The sequence below is a fragment of the Aedes albopictus genome, chromosome 1, assembly GCF_035046485.1.
Source record: "Aedes albopictus strain Foshan chromosome 1, AalbF5, whole genome shotgun sequence".
Classification (NCBI taxonomy): Eukaryota; Metazoa; Arthropoda; class Insecta; order Diptera; family Culicidae; genus Aedes; species Aedes albopictus.
The window spans coordinates 104,968,979-104,988,536 of NC_085136.1; the positions used below are offsets into that span (position 1 = coordinate 104,968,979).

Sequence of the window (19,558 nt, forward strand, 5' to 3'; positions counted from 1 at the left end):
CCTTTTCGTCGATATTCGGCCTCCTTCGTCTCCGACATTCGCCACACAAGCAATCAAACTATCGTACGAAACAAAAATGTCAAACGAATGCATTTCACCACGATAGCGTCTTCGGGAGAAGGTTCGGCTTTTATTATTCCTGTCTTCATCCATAATGAGAGCTGTGCTAACCAAATGTGTGTCGTATTCAATGCAACATGCAATAATAAACTAATACTAACATTCATAATTGGAATTGGCTGTAAATCTTTGCAAAAAGCCAGAATTAGACAAATGTCATCGTGTAAGTCGACATTGATTTGACGCTTTCTTATGTTTATTGAACTTCGTTTTTCCGCTCGTGTTATGTGTAAGAGGTAACGGTAGCGCACGAATGTAACAAAGCAAGCTGACACCCGACTGCGGCAACGAAATGAAGGTAGTGAAAAGTGTCGAATGTTTACAAGACTTCAGAAGAGCCACAGCTAGCAAATAACAGTTCAGGTAACGCAGCTGAACCCGAACCATTGTGACGCAACTCAGCAACTACTGTGCCTGGTAGTCGCTGAGTGGGGATGGATATCGTCACCATAGCGGACCCACCGGTAACGCTTCGCGGTAGTCGAACGAGCAGTTCACGCAGATGCTGAACTGTATGACGGGCTGACAGGTTGAAGGCCGGTGGTGAGACTTCAATGTCTGGGCCGTGGAATGGGGAAGTTTTATGCAGGGTCAGATCCTTCTAGAGGCACTGGTTCTGCTAGATGTCGATCTGGCTAATGTCGGTATCAAAAGTATCTTTAGCCGGAACGGAGCGGAGTCGATCATCGACGTTATTTTTGTTGACCTGGTCTAACAAGTAGTTCTAACTGGAGGGTAGATGATGTCAACACCCACAGCGATCAACTGGCTTTTTTTTCAGTATACATGACCTGTAAGCAGTCGCGGTATGCGATGGTGTGCAGGATAACGGTGGGCATTAGCGAAGGATGAATCTCGAGCTAGCTGTCCTCGACGGTGAACCCAGCATCCAGGAGCCAGTTGGTACAAGCAGACAAAGAGCGCAGCGACAAGATATGAGTGGATCAGGTGATACGTGGTCTAGCGAGTATCGGATGTGCTCGTGGATGGACTTTTCGAAAAAAAAAACAAGTATATACAAAGTTTTACAATTAATATGATGTATATTATAAGTGAATTAAAAACATGATTAAGGTAGTAGTTTTGGAAGGTGGTATTGAGAAGTCAAACATTCATATGTTTTATTTGTACATATCTTGTATCATATTTTACTTTGAAAACTTAGATCATTTTTATCAACAACAGCAGCACAGGCATCGGGAAATCCACTCCATGTTATGAGTTCGACCTTGAATAGCGCACTCGTACATAATCCATCAGTCATTGTCGGCCTTCAACCCCTTACGCGAATGTTGGAATCTGAAAAATACTCATTAGCTTCCTGAAAACCTAAATAAAAGACTTCAAAAGTTATGGTTTCTGATTATGTTTAAGGTATTAATAATAATTCATATGATAAACTGAAAAATAAATATATGTGAACACCTTATGAACTAAAACAATTTTATGTGCAGAACCCTTAAAACTATAAACTTATCAAATAAAAATGCCAAAGGAAAAAAACAAACCTTTACCCGACGCCCACCTTTCCCCAGTACCTACTGCAATTATGATTGTCCTTCTTGATCCGATCGCGCACCTCTGCCTCGATGAACTTCTCATGTTTGGCGTTTTTCTCGGCAGCCAGCGTCTGCTTGGCCAGCAGTTCTTCCACACCTATAGCCGTCTTGGTGTTCTGAAACGAAGAAATCTCACTCTCAAACTCCGTAACCACGAAGACCCACTTGGGGATCTCGAAGCGGATCAGACACAGCAGCTCCCGGATGTAGTCGAACTCGTCGATGAACGATTGGTAGACCCGATTGCCGAAGCGTGCCGACAGCTTCATCTCCAGACGCCAGTCCTGTTGCTGCTCCAGCGTGTTGGCCACCACGCTGGCCGTGGAGCTTGGCGCTTGGATGGCCGCCGCGGACGAGTTGTTGGAAGTGTTCCCGCTGGAGGTGGTTGTTGATGTGGGCTTGGTGTTGATGAACGAGTCGTACAGCTTGCTCAGGATCAACAGGCGGGAGTGTTTCGCCTCACGCAGTACGGTTTGCTTGGTGAGCTTGAGTGCGGCCGTTACGTACTCGCGGACCTGGGTTTTCTGCTTCTGGATCACGTGGTAACGGGTGGGGTTTTCCAGACGGGTTTCCACCTGGAGGACCTTTTTCGGCAGATCGATGTCCATGTTCTCCAGCGGGAGCTTGACGGAGAAGACCGATGGTGAAGGGGAGGGGCTTTTCTCCAACTCATAGCTCTTGACCTGCTCACGGAGAAGCTGCTGCTTGAGCTGGGTTCGTGAAGAGCTGCTCAGGTGAGGGAAGCTCGTCCTGTGGGAGGTCGAGTTTTGGTTAAGTTATTCAGGAAATTTCGTTCGTTTAAGACTAACTTATCGAAGGTCGCCACCGTAGAGGACTTAAGGTCGCGAACCACGTTAACCTCGGCGGATTTATCCAGCAGCGAAAAGGCGTCATCTTCGAAGCGGCTACAGTCCACATCGACCAGGATACGGCAGTCGTTCATAGAATTCATGGTGTGTGCTAATTCTGAAAATAGAAAGAAACACAAACAAAGTCACAACAAAGCAAAACAAATCACCTACACAGCAATGTTGTAACATGATACGGTCGCAATCACCCGAATTCCTCCCATCCAAACCGAAACAACATTGCGCTCCATTCCCGTGAGACATTGTGAAATTTACGCTCCATCAAGCACGTCATCGCGACGACGACGACGGGGGAGTTTGCTTGTGCCAGTCCCGGCGAACAAAGATAACCTTCGAACGTTCTTCTTTTGTTCACCGCACCGCAAAAACCTTCCCTGCCACGCCACCGTGATTCCCATTTGTCAGAAGTAGTCCCCCGAGGGGTGGGAGTGCGAGAAAAATGATAGTTTCTCCTTATCAAATTCCATCCATCGAAGCTCATCAAGGAGCGATTTCATGTTTCAGTGCGATGCGGTCGGTCCTGGTTTCCGACACATTGGAAGTTGTCTTTTCATATGAACTTGAAGGGAGTTTGTGAATTGAAACCATTTGAACACGAAAAAAAACCCTAATTAATCCACCTAGCGGTGATGGTGCCTTTCTCGTGCTTTAAAATATCCTTTCAACAAAACTCGAGCGACCTGTTGATGACATTGACATAAATACAAAATGAAAACTGCTTGCTAAATCTGCTCAATATGGATACATTTTATATTAGCATACCATCCAATATTCAGAAAATATAAGACAACGATCCAAAACTCAAACCAAACAAGTGTCATGGAGCCGCAAAATTTTGAAACGTCATTTTAGATTTTCCGGTCATCATTTTATGACTCCGGATATCTACCCCAACTAAACTAACCGCCATGGATGTTCTGGTATTAATTTTTGGACTCTGCACCTAAAATTACATAAAATAGTCGCCGTGTTGAATTTTGGCAAGTCGTTTATGATTTTCTGGTTACCAGTTTTGGACGAAGGTCGGCATTCTTCCCCTTGTGAAACAGCGCACAGCTTGGGTTTTCTGATTACAAATTTTGAATTCTGGACATATTTTCATACAAAATATACCCATAATGCAAGAATTAAAAATCCTATAAAATAGGCACTAACTTGAATACTGGGCCATTATCTTGGATACTCTGGTGGACTCCGAACATATTTCCCATACCAAATACACTTATTTTACATAGTTTTAGAGCTCAAAATTCCTTAAAACAGCCACCATCTTCTGTTGACGCGATCAAATTCTTATTTTTCCATTCAACGTTGACCCATCCTGCTATAAATTTACACCTTAGGAATCTGAAATGGTACGATTTGATGAGATCGCTTTAGTTTTGTCTATATTTTGTTCTCATATATGAGAACTTAGACCTATTCGTCACTGTTGTTAATACCTAATGTTTATCAGGCCATTAAACAAAGCCACGATTAAATTTTTCACATGAACGTTGGTTCTGCTACACAACAGCTAGTCTTCAATGTGATCTAAGGCTATTTTCTTGCTAACCGTTCATTAGATTATCAAAAAATCTGCGATCTGATGTGTCGTATGTATGGGTTTGGTTCATTTTTATATTTGGTAATTTCCGGTGGGATAGCCGGACCTGATTCCATGAGTCATGGACCATGACACTACCGGTTGTCCCAATTATGGTCTGAGAATATTTTATTGCTATTTATTCACCTCCACCTAATCACCGCGATTTGATATACTGCATAAATGGGTTTGCTTCACTTTTACTTCTAACCACTTTCGAAGCTACAGCAGAACCCGCAATCGGCTACCAGGAATCTAATGTGGTCTGACCCTATTTTTCCATCAGGTTGTCGATAAGTCGTGATCAGTCTTGTTAGAGATCACAGTCATTTGAACCTTTTCGTCGATATTCGGCCTCCTTTGTCTCCGACATTCGCAACACAAGCAATCAAACTACTGTTCGAAACAAAAATGTCAAACAAATGCACTTCACCACGATAGCGGCTTCGGGAGACGGTTCGGCTTTTGTTATTCCTGTTTCTTCCATAATAAGAGCTATGTTGCCCATCTGTGTGTCGTATTAAATGCAACATGCAATAATAAACTAATATTAACATTCATAATCGGAATTGGCTGAAAATCTATGCGTAAAGCTAGAATTAGACACATGTCATCGTGTCAGATGACATTGATTTGACCCTTTCTTATGTTTATTGATCTTCGTTCTACTTCTCGTGTTGTGTGTAGGTAAGAGGTAACGATAGCGCACGAATGTAACAAAGCCGACTGACACCCGACTGCGGCAACGAAATGAAGGTAGTAAAAAGTGTCGAATGTTTACAAGACTGGTCGTGATTTGATGTACCGCATCCATTGGTTTGGTTAAATTTTACATTTTACTACCCGGATCTACCCGGGTAACTACCGGCTGAACCAAATATGGTCTATCATTATTGTCTTGTTAACTGCTCATCGGTTAACCAAAAACGCTGCAAATTGAAGGTGTCACATGCAGGGTTTGACAATTTCGACGGGACTCTCGGAACCAATTCCGGAACACTACCAGTTGTCTTTAGTGTGACGTAAGGCTATTTTCTAGCTAACTGTTCATCAGGTTATCGCAAAAGCCACGATTTGATGTGTCACATGCCTGGATTTGGTTTACTTTTACATTTGGCCTCTTCCGGCCACTCAAAACCGATTCCGAAACACTTGCTGGCCGTTCATTAGGTAATCTAAAAAGCCGCTATTTGATGTGACGCATGTACGGGTTTGTTTCTCTTTCAGATTTAACCACTTCGGCGGGAACCCCGGAACGGGTTCCGGAACACTACTGGTTCAGATATGGTCTGAGATGGTTTTCCTGCTCATTGTCCATCAGGTCATCGAAAATGCCGTGGTTTGATGTGTCGCATGTATGGGTTTGGTTCAATTGTACATTTGGCCACTTCCAGCGGGACGCCTAGAACCGGTTCCGGAACACTACCGGTTCAGATATGGTCTTAGATGGTTTTCCAGCTCATTATCCATCAGGTCATCGAAAATACCGTGGTTTGATGTGCCGCATGCATGGGTTTGGTTCAATGGACTACCCGCTTGGCGCACATCCACAGTTGATCAGCGGGAGTAAATCCATTTTATTTTGTATGGTGAACAGCATCTAAACGTGTATTACTTGAAATAGAAAGCTTTTACTGAAAAAATATTTGGTAGGCTTAATAGCAGTCACCATTGTGCACAACCACTACCATATATTTTTTCGAATAATGTATTCCACTTCGATAAATTTGCCTTTAGATGCTATTCGCCATACAATATTTTTGCGATTTACTTTTAGCGCATAGAAGCTAGCGCCACATTGGTCGATGCGGAGAGTAGGAAAACAGCCGATGTAATTAATTCTTTGTATATTTGGCCACTTCCAGCGGGACGCCTAGAACCGGTTTCGGAACACTACCGGTTTAGATATGATCTGAGACTATTTTCCTGCTTAGGCGCTGTCCATAAACTACGTAGACTCATTTTGGGCCATCTCAGAACCCCCCCTCCCCCTCCGTAGACTTTTGTTCATACAAAATTTTCGAAATTTGTATGGAACGTTGACTTTGGCCAGACCCCCCCGTCCCCCCCTAAGAGTCTACGTAGTTTATGGACAGGCCCTTACCGCTCATCAGGTTATCGAAAATGCCGTGGTTTGATGTGTCGCATGCATGGGTTTGGTTCACCTGTATATTTGGCCACTTCCAGCGGGATGACTAGAACCGGTTCCGGAACACTACCGGTTCAGATATGGTCTGAGATGATTTTCCTGCTGATTATCCATCGGGTCATCGAAAATGCCGTGGTTTGATGTGCCGCATGCATGGGTTTGGTTCAATTGTATATTTGACCACTTCCAGCGGGACGACTAAAACCGGTTCCGGAACACTACCGGTTCAGATATGGTCTGAGATGGTTTTCCTGCTCATTGTTCATCAGGTCATCGAAAATGCCGTGGTTTGATGTGTCGCATGCATGGGTTTGGTTCAATTGTATTTTTGACCACTTCCAGTGGAACGCCTAGAACCGGTTCCGGAACACTACCGGTTCAGATATGGTCTGAGATGATTTTCCTGCTCAATGTCCATCAGGTCATCTAAAATGCCGTGGTTTGATGTGTCGCTTGCATGGGTTTGGTACAATTGTATATTTGGCCACTTCTAGCGGTACGCCCAGAACCGGTTCGGGAACACTACCGGTTCAGATATGGTCTGAGACTATTTTCCTACTTACCGCTCATCAGGTTATCTAAAATGCCGTGGTTTGATGTGTCGCATGCATAGGTTTGATGCATTTTCATATCTGGTCCCTTCCTGGGGTACCGTTCCGGAACACCTAAATGGCCATATCTCCGGAACGGCTGAACCGATCCGAACCATTTTCAATAGGAAACAATGGGACCAGATTCCGCGTCGAATGAACCGTCGGTCATTGAAATCGGATGAGGTTTACTGCCAAAAAGTGATGTGAGTTTTTTTGTACACACACATACAGACACACACACACACGCACACACATACACACACACATACACACACACAGACATCACCTCAATTCGTCGAGCTGAGTCGATTGATATATGTGATTTGACCCTCCGGCCCTTCTATCAAAAAGTCATTTTTGGAGTGAACATATAGCCTTTCCAGTACACTTAGTGTACGAGAAAGGCAAAAATCCCAGAAAAAAAGCTACACAAGACGAATTCAGTAACACGCAGCTGAAAAAAGAAGAAGCTTCTAGCTATTAACATGTTCCGTAGGCAGTAGATTTCTACACAAGCTGCAAAAAGACTTCAAGAATACCTTAAGACATTCTACGCGATGCTTCCGAGTTTCTGTGAATACTAGTAGAAGAAATTCTGAAAAATTGTTTGATGGGACGTAAAAAAAACCCTAATTAATCCACCTAACGGTGATGGCGCCTTTCTCGTGCCTTCGAAACTATGTTTCAATAAAACTCAAGCGAAATGTTGATGTATATCGCACTTCCATACAATTAACAGAAATCCATTTCATGATACCAGAAATCATATCGTTAATCTGGCTTTTAATATTTGAGCCTCAAACTCTTAAGAAAAAGACGCTATCTTGAATTTGAAGCCGCCATTTAGGATTTAAGATTGCCGTCATGTATGTTCTAGTCACCATTTTTGGCGTCCAGACATCATCCCCATACCAAATATACCAATAATGCATTGTTTCAGGCCCTATAACTCCATTAAACAGCCGCGATTTTGAATTTGGAGCCGCCATCTTAAATTTTAGATCGCCAGCTTGGATTTCCTGATCGTCATTTTGGACTCTGGACGTCTTCCCCATATCAAATATTGCATGGTTTTAGAGCCTGAAAAGCCTAAAAAGGCGCCATCTTAAATTTGGAGCCGCCATCTTACATTTTTGATTGCTATCTTGGATATTCTGGTCGGCCTTTTTGGACTCCGGACATCTTCTCCATTCCAAATATACCCATATTGCATGGTTTTAGAGCCTTAAACTTCTTTAAACAGACGCCATCTTGAATTTGAAGCCACCATATTGGATTTTGGACCGCCATCTTGGATATTCTAGTCGCCATTTTAGGAGTCCAGACATCTTCCCATATCAAATACTCCCATATAGCATGCATTAAGATCCTAAATCTCCATTAAAAACATGTAAAGTTCAATTACTACGTAACCGTTGAGATTTGACCATAACCGTAAACATTTTTTAACCAGTCTGAACCTGTTTGCTTGCTAAAGTTCATAAGGTTATTACAAAATCCGTTCAATTTTATATTTCGAAGGGGCACCCGGAACTGGTTACAGCACTACCGGCTGTCCCTAAGGGGCCGTTCATAAACCACGTAGACTTATTGGGGGGAGGAGGGGTCTGGCCAAAGTCTACGCTCCATACAAATTTCAAAAATTTTGTATGGACAAAAGTCTACGAGGGGGGAGGGGGGTGGGTCTGAGATTGCCAAATTTTGGTCTACGTGGTTTATGAACAGCCCCTAATGTGGTCTTAACCTATTTCCTTGATAACCAGTAATCAGGTTATCAGAAAAGCCGTTATTTGTTGTATCGCATGCATGAGTTTGGTACTCTTTTATATTTGGCCACATCCGTCGGGACCCCCGGAATCGGTTCCGAACAAATACCGGTTCAGATATGGTCTGATACTGTTTTCCTGCTAACCGTTCATCAGGTTATCGAAAATGCCGCTGTTTGATGTGTCGCATGCATAGGTTTGGTTATATGTTATAACCTTTTATATTTGGCCATTTTCGGCGAGACTCCCGGAACTGGTTCCGGATTACAACCAGCAGTCCCGTATGTGGGCTGAGCTTGTTTCCTTTATAACCGGCCATCAGGTTATTGGAAAAGCCGTGATTTGATGTGTCGCATGCATGGGTTTGGTTCACTTTTATATTTGGCCACTTCCGGTTGTACATCCGGAACCGGTTCCGGAACACTACCGATTTAGATATGGTCTTATATTGTTTTCCTGTTAACCGTTTATCAGGTTATCGAAAATGCCGCTGTTTGGTGTGTCGCATGCATGGGTTTGGTTCTCTTTTATAATTGGCCACTTCCGGTGGCGCATCCGGAACCGGTTCCGGAACACTACCGGTTCAGATATGGTCTGATACTGTTTTCCTGCTAACCGTTCATCAGATTATCGAAAAAGCCACTGTTTAATGTGTCGCATGCAGGGGTTATGTTCAATTTAATATTTGGCCACTTCCGGGGGGACACCCAGAACCGGTTCCGGAACACTACCGGTTCAGATATGGTCTGAGACTATTTTCCTGCTTACCGTTCATCAGATAATCGTAAATGCCGTGGTTTGATGGGTCGGATGCATGGGTTTGGTGCATTTTCATGTCTGGCCCCTTCCAGGGGTACCAATCCGGAACACCTAAATGGCCATAACTCCGGAACGGCTGGACCGATCCGAACCATTTTCAATAGGAAACAATGGGACCAGATGCCGCGTCGAATGAACCGTCGGTCATTAAAATCGGTTGAGGTTTACTGCCAAAAACTGATGTGAGTTTATTTGTACACACACATACACACACACATACATACATACACACACACAGACATCACCTCAATTCGTCGAGCTGAGTCGATTGGTATATGTGACTCGACCCCCCGGGCCTTCTATCAAAAATGTCATTTTTGGAGTGAACATATAGCCTTTCCAGTACACTTAGTGTACGAGAAAGGCAAAACATTACACATACGATTATACACCAAAACCTTCATTTGAGTAGTATCAATTTAGTTAAAATCTATTTAGGTCCCTCCATTAACCCTTTGGAGCCGGAGGGGTCATATATGAACCCAACATAGAAACAGCTGTTTGAATTCACCCATTCGATAAAACAGAATACTTGTCTTGGGCAAAGGTGTTGCAAATTAAGTCCTCTATTGAGGAAATATGGGATTATTTGTATTTGGGACTTCACTGATAACCTAGAACATCCTGTACACGATGAAATTTGGAAAAATGAAATATTTGACATATTAGTTGTACTAAAAGCTAAGCTTGGATGTGGGTTACGTTTATATATATTCATTGAGCCTTCGTCAAGAATATCAAATGGTGTTTTACATTCTGGGATGTTCTAAGTGTTTCAAAATGTCGTATAGTGAACTCCTTCAAATCTACAAGAATAATTTTATGTAATTTCACCACAAATAATAGCATTGCATAACCTACTGGGATCCGTGAAGCTCTTGACATGTAGGTACAATGTCATTCATAGACACTATAGAGATATTCCATGTTAGCCAAACTACCTTGGAGTTCAGAACTTCAAGTCTACACTCGTAACAACAGCCATATTTGCTATACTGAGTAACGTTGCATATTTATCCGTGGTTACTCGACGAATCTGAAGTCTATTTTTTTTTTTAATACCTTTGGGGCATTCAGGTACGTCCAAACTATTCTATAACGAATTCCTTCAAATCTACAAGAAAAACTTTTTGTGTTTTTGCAATAAATAATAGCATAGCATCTGCTGAGATCCGCGAAGCTCTTGAAATCTCAAATGTCATATAGATACACTATGGGATCATGAACCTTTGGGAGGCTCGTCCAAATTATCCTGAAATTTAGCTCTTGATAGTAACAGTAGTTATTATCACAATGAACTTCAAACTGTAATCTGTAGTCCCCCTGGCATATCATGAGTCATTTCAAGATAGTTTTGAGATATTCCAGATCAACAACACTACATCGGAGACCATAGCTTCAGGTCTACACTTGTGATAATTGCTTTCGCCACTACGTTAAGTAGTGTAACATAACCCACTGTGCTTACCAAAGCAGTTAGAGAAGACTTAGTGGACAATCGTAGTTTTTAATGAAAGAAGTTACCGTTTCCGTAGACTTTAGGATCTAAGCTCAAGAACTGTTTGTATGATCTAGGATATCCTGACTGATCTGATACTGTCTATTGAACTTTTAGATGACTTACTGGACATGATAGATTACAAATCGTAGCTTTCTATAATGAAACAGTTTGGATGACCTAGGATATCCCGACTGATCTGATATTGTCTATTGGACTTCCAGAAAACTTACTGGACATAAAAGATTACAAATCGTAACTTTGTATAATGAAAGAAGTTACCGTTACACCCGTAGACTTTAGGATCTAAACTCATGGAAAGTTTGGATGACCTAGGATATCCCGACTGATCTAATATTGTCTATTAACCTTTCAGAAGACTTACTGGACGTGACAGATTACAAATCGTAGCTTTGTATAATGAAAGAAATTACCGTTACACCCGTAGACTCAGAGTTTTCGAACGACGCGTGGTAAGGACGATCTTCGGCGGTGTGCAGGAGAACGGTGTGTGACGGAGAAGGATGATCCACGAGCAAGAAGCAGGAGAGAGAGAGAGAGAGAGAGAGAGAGAGAGAGAGAGAGAGCAAGAGAGCCGGAAGGATACGGTGGGCAGGGCATGTTGCAAGAATGCCGGACAACAACTCTGCAAAGCTGGTGTTTGCTACTGATCTGGTTGGTAGTGGAGTGCAGAGAGCACGATGGGCGGACCAGGTGAAACGTGACCTGGCGAGTAATGGGCGGCGTGACCGAGGATGGAGAGAGACAGCTACAAACCGAGTATTGTGGCGTACCATTTTTGATTATGTCTTGTCTTAAATGTGATGTTGAACAAATAATTGTATGCATGTACCCGTAGACTTTAGGAACTAAAGTCTACGTCTATGAATAGTTTGGATGACCTAGGATATCCCGATTGATTCATTTTCATTTATTTAGTTAACATCAAATTCATGATAATACTGAATCAACAATTTGCCGCCATAATACTCGATTTGCAGCTGCAGCTCTCCAACGTCGGTCACGCCCAACACTCGCCAGATCACGCTCCACCTGGTCCGCCCATCGTGCTCTCTGCGCTCCACGCCTTCTTGTACCAACCGGATGGTTAGCAAACACCAACTTTGCAGGGTTGTTGTCCGGCATTCTTGCAACATGCCCTGCCCACCGTATCCTTCCGGCTTTGGCTACCTTCTGGATGCTGGGTTCGCCATAAAGTGCAGCGAGCTCGTGGTTCATCCTTCTCCGAAAACACACCGTTCTCCTGCACGCCGCCGAAGATCGTCCTTAGCACCCGTCGCTCGAAAACTCCGAGTGCTTGCATGTCCTCCTCGAGCATCGTCCACGTCTCGTGCCCGTAGAGAACCACCGGTCTTATTAACGTCTTGTACATGGTACATTTGGTGCGGGGGTGAATCTTTTTTGACCGCAGTTTCTTCTGGAGCCCATAATAGGCACGACTTCCACTGATGATGCGCCTTCGTATTTCACGGCTCACGTTATTGTCAGCCGTTAGCAAGGAACCGAGGTAGACGAATTCTTCTACCACCTCGAAAGTATCCCCGTCTATCGTAACATTGCTGCCAAGGCTTGTCCTGTCTCGCTCAGTCCCACCTACCAGTATGTACTTTGTCTTAGCCGCATTCACCACCAGTCCGACCTTTGCTGCTTCACGTTTCAGGCGGGTGTACTGTTCTGCCACCATTCCAAATGTCCTAGCAATAATATCCATGTCATCCGCGAAACATACAAATTGGCTGGATTTCGTGAAGATCGTACCCCGGCTGTTGAGCCCGGCTCGTCGCATAACACCTTCCAGGGCGATGCTGAATAGTAGGCAGGAAAGTCCATCACCTTGTCGTAGTCCCCGTCGAGATTCGTATGAACTGGATAGTTCACCCGAAATCCTTACGCTGTTCTGCACACCGTCCATCGTTGCTCTTATCAGTCTAGTCAGCTTCCCGGGAAAGCTGTTCTCGTCCATAATTTTCCATAGCTCTGTGCGGTCGATACTGTCGTATGCCGCTTTGAAGTCGATGAACAGGTGATGCGTTGGGACCTGGTATTCACGGCATTTCTGGAGGATTTGCCGTACGGTAAAGATCTGGTCCGTTGTCGACCGGCCGTCGATGAAACCGGCTTGATAACTTTCCACGAACTCATTTACTTTAGGTGAAAGACGACGGAAGATGATCTGGGATAGCACTTTGTAGGCGGCATTCAAAATGGTGATCGCTCGAAAGTTCTCACACATTAACTTGTCGCCTTTCTTGTGGATGGGACAGATTATCACTTCCTTCCACTCCTCCGGTAGCTGTTCGGTTTCCCAGATCTTGACAACTAACTGGTGCAGACAGGTGGCCAACTTTTCCGGGCCCATCTTGATGAGTTCCGCTGCGATACCGTCCTTACCAGCCGTTTTGTTGTTTTTGAGCTGGTGGATGGCATCCTTAACTTCCCTCAGCGTGGGAGTTGGTTCGTTCCCGTCCTCTGTTGCACCAACATAGTCATTTCCTCCGCTGCCTTGGTCCTCCGTGCCTACATTCTCTTCGCCATTCAGGTGCTCGTCGAAGTGCTGCTTCCACCTTTCAATCACCTCACGTTTGTCCGTCAGGGGGCTCCCGTTCTTATCCCTGCATATTTCGGCTTGCGGCACGTAGCCTTTGCGGGATGCGTTGAGCTTCTGGTAGAACTTGCGTGTTTCCTGTGAACGGCACAGCAGTTCCATTTCCTCGCACTCCGCTTCTTCCAGGCGGCGCTTTTTCTCCCGGAAGAGACGGGTCTGCTGCTTCCGCTTCTGTCTGTATCGCTCCACATTCTGTCGGGTTCCATGCTGCAGCATTACCGCCCGCGCTGCATCCTTCTCCTCCAGAACCGCTCTGCACTCCTCGTCGAACCAATCGTTTCGTCGACTCCGTTCTACGTACCCGATAGTGCTCTCGGCTGCGTTGTTGATGGCTGCTTTGACTGTACTCCAGCAGTCCTCTAGAGCAGTGGTGCTCATCCTGCGGCCCGCGGGCCGCATGCGGCCCTCCAGACCTTAAGATGCGGCCCGCGGAGTACTTTAAGAAGAATAGAAATTTTTGAACGATTATTTGAAATAACTCGTTATATTTGTTAAGAAATCAAACAAACAAAGAATTGCTGATCAATTTTCACAGTGTTGAACACAAATTAAATGATAAATAAACAAAAAAAAAATCCGTTCTGGTAAGATTTGAAATCGCAACTTCGAAATATTTCGGCATTTCAGCTAAGTCACGAAGTCAGCTTATAGTAATTTGTAAGTGAAACGAATCAAATGAAAGTTTGTATTATGTAATATTGAATCATTTAAAAATTAGTTGCAGTTTTTAAGCGCAGTCAATGCAACGCTGAACAAATATATCACATTTTGCCTTTCCGAAGAACATAAAAACACAAAGCACGAAGTTTTTGACAAAATTCTCAACAAATCTCAACTTGGTTGCCAATATTGTTTAATTTTCACTGTTTGTTTATATTTCTATTATAAGACTCACACATTTTTCGAAACAAAACTTACGAATTCAATTTGAATTGTCCGAGCGAAACTCCTGAACGAACTTAAAGAAAAAAATCTCAGGCGTGATTCATGAAGCGTTTCCTGTGCCCGTTTGGAGAAACTCCAGGAAACTTTATTGGAGGAAAATTTTAAGCAACTCTAAGCGAAATATATGGAGAAAATCAAATCATCCTGGAGAAAATAAACCTGAAGAAACTCAATGAGAAAGTTGTGGCGATACTGCATGGAAATTATAGGAGCATCTCCTAGAAAAATGTTCTGGTGCCACTCTAACAGAAATTTCTTGAACAACTTTAAAATAAATTCCTCGAGCAAAAAAAAAAGAGAATTTTTCAGGAGTAACTACAAACAAGATTCCAGGACCAACTGCATCAAGACACAAAAGATGCCTAGAACGCCTGAGGAAAATTTGAACAATAAAGTTGAAGCAACTTTAGAAGATAATGTTGAAGAAACTTCCGGAAACAATAGTTAAAAATCTAATTTTTGAAAAAAAAATAATGATGAAGTATTTCATCAACTTTAGAAGAGACTTATGGAAAGAATTTACTAAAATCTTCAAGAAACTCCTGGAAAATTTTCGGAAAAATCCTGAAGCTATTCTAGGAGAAATTCTTGGAAACGATTAATGAGGAATTCCTGAAGTAACTTCAGGGCAGTTCCAAAGGCAAATCTAAGAGGAGTTCTTGGAGGTGTTCCAAGAAAATTCTAGAAAAATTTAAAAAAAATCAAGAAATTTCTCGAAATCCTTCTGGAGCAACTCCACAAGAAATTTCAGGAGAAAATCCAGCAAACCTTTTTGGAGCGATTCAAAAGAAAAGCTGCTTGACAAGTTCTTGAAGTGGTTTCAAGGCAATTCTAGGGGCAATTTCTAAATTGTTTGTTTGAATTTCAATTTGAAGCTCAAACGTTTTTCTCAACCAAACTTATGAATCTAAATTGAATTTCACGTCGGGCAATAGATTATATAGTCTGACCCTTACACAAGTTCTGAACAGTTCAAAAGGTTTAATAAATATTGTTCCTTTTGTTGTTTTTGTGCATCGATGTTTTATGCGGCCCGCAGGTCGATCCCGAATTGCAAATTTGGCCCGCTATATCTTCCAGCCTGAGCACCACTGCTCTAGAGGGGCCACATCGAGCACACCCTCGTCCGGCAACGCTGCCTCGAGATTCTGCGCGTATGCGGTGGCGACATTCGGTTGCTTCAGTCGCTCTAGATCGTACCGGGGCGGCCGCCGGTAATGTACGTTGTTAATAACGGAGAGTTTTGGGCGCAGTTTAACCATCACCAGGTAGTGATCGGAGTCGATATTAGCGCCACGATAGGTCCTGACGTCGATAATGTCGGAGAAGTGCCGTCCATCAATCAGAACGTGGTCGATTTGCGATTCCGTTTGTTGTGGTGATCTCCAGGTGTAACGATACGGGAGGCTGTGCTGGAAGAAGGTGCTACGAATGGCCATGTTCTTGGAGGCGGCGAAATCGATGAGGCGTAGGCCATTTTCGTTCGTCAGCTGGTGGGCGCTGAACTTTCCAATCGTCGGTCTGAATTCCTCCTCCTGGCCTATCTGAGCGTTTAGATCCCCTATGATGATCTTGACGTCGTGGTTTGGGCAGCGGTCGTACTCGCGTTCGAGCTGCGCGTAAAATGCGTCTTTGTCATCATCAGTGCTTCCGGAGTGTGGGCTGTGCACGTTTATTATGCTAATGTTGGATAATCGGCCCTTGATCCTCAACCTGCACATTCTTTCATCGATCGGCCACCAACCGATCACGCGCCTCTGCATGTCGCCCATCACTATAAAAGCTGTTCCCAGCTCACGTGTGTTGCCGCAACTCTGGTAGATGGTATGATTACCTCTAAACGTTCGCACCATAGATCCTGTCCAACACACCTCCTGCAGCGCTACGATTCCGAACCCGCGGTCCTTCAGTATATCGGCGAGTATGCGGGTGCTCCCGATGAAGTTGAGAGATCTGCAGTTCCACGTACCGAGCTTCCAATCGCAAGTCCCTTTTCGTCGCTGTGGTCGTCGCCATTGGTATCGGTTCGCATTCTTCTCTTGTTGATTTTCCGGTGCTAGTCTTTTTTACGGATGGCTCGCAGGGCCTGACACCAACCCACTAACCCAGGGAGCTGGGCTTACCTTCCCGGAAGCTACGGGTTCTGCATTGGCATTTCCTCCAACTACAGTGCTAAATAGCTAGGCTCGAGCGCCAGTCTTCGCCGGGGGTGGTGTTTTTAATGGGCGCCCAGGAGATAATATTTTACCTGAGCTTCCACCCCCATCCCGATTGATCTGATATACATTATTACCCTTTCAGAAGACTTACTGGATATGATATATTACAAATCGTAGCTTTGTATAACAAAAGAAGTTTTTGATTCACCCGTAGATTAAGGATCTAAATTCAAGAACAGTTTGGATGACTCAGGATATTCAGAAAAATATTCTGCATAATATTCTGCCGTTTTTATGCTATTGACCACCAAAACTACAGAAAAACGTAGAAAAAACTCCATAGTACCGCTTGGAAAAATTCCGGCTTCAAAATGTTAAGGTAACGTTACCTAGAAAAATGGAATAGCGACAAGGTTAGTTTACGGGAAATTAGTAGCAAGTGGAGTTAAGGGGAGTTTAGGGAGTACTCAAGGGAGCGATGCGTAGCGGGGGAGCCTACGTAGCGCCTCTGAAACCCACAAAAAATCCTCTGAGACCCTCAGAAACCCCCGAAAACGCCTACATAACGCCTACGTAACGCCTCTAAAACCCACCAAAAATCCTATGAAGCTTCCGAAAATGCCTTCGAAATTTCCTTAAAATCGCCTCGGTCCCCATGTAATACACCTCAGACCCTCAGAAACCTGAATAACGCCTCTGAGACTCCCCAAAATCCTCTGAAGCCTTCTGCAATGCCTTCGATATTCCGCTAAACCCTCCTCGAACCCCATGTAAGGCACCTGAGATCCTTCGAAACCCCTCCGAAAACGCCCCTGAAGCCCCCATGCAACGCCTCTGTGTAGCAAAACCTTCATTAAGGTATTAAGTTGAAATTGCAAACAAGGGATTCTTAAAGAGATAAGAGGGGTTTGAGGATTGATTTGGAAATTGCAGAGGGATTTCAAATTGGAATCATGACAATTCATCTTCGGCCAGAGCCGCACATACTAAACATAACTAACATTAGACAATGGACAATACATACACACCCAGTGGCCCAGTGGAGAATTTTCCGTTTGACGAAAACTTTTCCCCGACTGGAGCGGGAATCGAACCTACTCCGAGGCTTGCGAGACACCTGAACGACTGACGCCGCTAACCGCTCGGCCACGAAGCTCACAGAGCAATTTCAGGGGTTGTCAGAAAGGTTTCAAGGATTGCAGATGTTAGTCAGTTCCATGGGGAATAGCTCTTCAGAAGGGATTCAGGACATTTGACGCGTCTTCAGTAGGTTTGTGGGACTTTCAGAGCAGTTTCAGGGTGAGAGTGCTCCGGACGGCATAAGAAAGATGTCAATGTATTTCAGTGGGTATTAGGAGGTTTCAGAGGACTTCAGCGTCTTTCAAAAAAACTTCAGGCAAGTTTCATGGGGGTTACGGAAGGATTCCAAAGCATCCCGTGACGAGGGGAGTTCAGGCGCTAAATATCAGGACAACTTCACTATAGTTTGCTCGACAATTTCGAATCTTTTCACTTGTTTTTGAATTGATTTAAGTTGTCCGAAAATTCAAGTGTTCACAGAAAAAATAGAATTTTGGAAAATTTTTATCCTTTTCAACTTTCCGGCCGTCACTGCTCAGAGAGTTAAGCTGTTAGTACACAGGTGAAACCAATGCTCAATCATCTTGTTTGACTCACTCGAATTTTCGTTAGAGTCAAACTGATGTTGTCAAATATTTGACACTTGTACTTCAGGCCTTAGTGATAGAGAATACATAAAGTTTTAATTGTGAACCCCCGAGCAGTTAGTCGGGGCCCGTGGCGCAGTGGTCCACACGTTCGCTTCACAAGCGGATGGTCATGGGTTCGATCCCAGCCCCGGCACTTGCAATTTTTCGTCAGTTGCTCTTTCCCCCGAGAGCAACTGACACCTGACCCTCTTCGGAGCATATAGCTCTAACGGACCCGGAATTTGGATATCGGTGAACCGCAACTCATAATGGACGACCCCCAATCGGACAGGAAAAGAAACAGCGGCCACACATCAGCATCATCCGTGCTCATCATTCTACCGTGGACGACAGGGTAGAAAAGTTGAAGCAGCACAAGGCACCAGTTCGATATAGTTGAATTAGAATAGAATACATGTAGGCGCTGTACAAAGTGCAGCGTCCAATTGGAATCGCTCACGTAGTGCCCTAGTGGACAAAAGAGCTGTAAATTAGGTTAAGTGATTAAGAATAAAAAAAAAACCCCGAGCAGCTTTATGTAGCTTTTAAATAACCAAGTTTAGTAATACTCAACCGAAATACAGGTACTATACTACTTGAGATCTAATAATAAGCTTCCGCAGCATTTCTCAATAGATTTGTTTTTACTTATTCATGCAATCAGTTTGTGTAATACAGAAGCAGACGAGTTTTGGTTCAATCAAGTCATCAAGTCTAAGGGGTTGCTGTGAGGAAAAACGACCAAATGTATGCAATATGCATACAATATAAAGTATTAGATTTTAGTCGTTGGGTGACGTTATAGCAGTTCATGCTTTTGATTTGAAAATGGGTAATTATATGCCGAACAACTTTTCGAAAACCGAAAAGTGATCCGACGCTTGTGAAAAAGTTGTACCATAGGCAAAGTTGAGAAGCATGCTTTGTCTGATTTGGGGCGTTACGCCAAGAAGAAGAGAAGTTCAAGGTACTTTCAACATATAACAGGGAGGATTCAGGGGCTTTCAAGGGCATCTGGACAACGCCGGGACATGACGGAATGCACTGAAAAGTTTGGATCTTGAGAGTCGTGGTATTGAAAGTTTAAGACCTGGATCTGTCCTATAATCACCTGAACGCCTTTGAACATATCTTTGAAATCCCCTAAACTCTCCTGAAATG

At 43.7% G+C, this 19,558-nt stretch overlaps 1 protein-coding gene across 1 annotated transcript in view; it reads right to left on the minus strand.

Annotated features, from left to right (window-relative positions):
• Positions 1–1,235: 1,235 nt before the first annotated feature.
• LOC109409483 (uncharacterized) overlaps positions 1,236–19,558 on the minus strand; it is a 94,900-nt gene continuing 76,577 nt past the window's right edge. The window contains exons 2-3 of the mRNA XM_062845145.1: positions 2,489–2,645; positions 1,236–2,429 (exon numbers count right to left, since the gene is read on the minus strand). Coding sequence (XP_062701129.1) covers positions 1,631–2,429; positions 2,489–2,631 — 942 coding nt within the window. The 5' untranslated portion in view covers positions 2,632–2,645 and the 3' untranslated portion in view covers positions 1,236–1,630. The remainder of the gene's footprint in view (positions 2,430–2,488; positions 2,646–19,558) is intronic.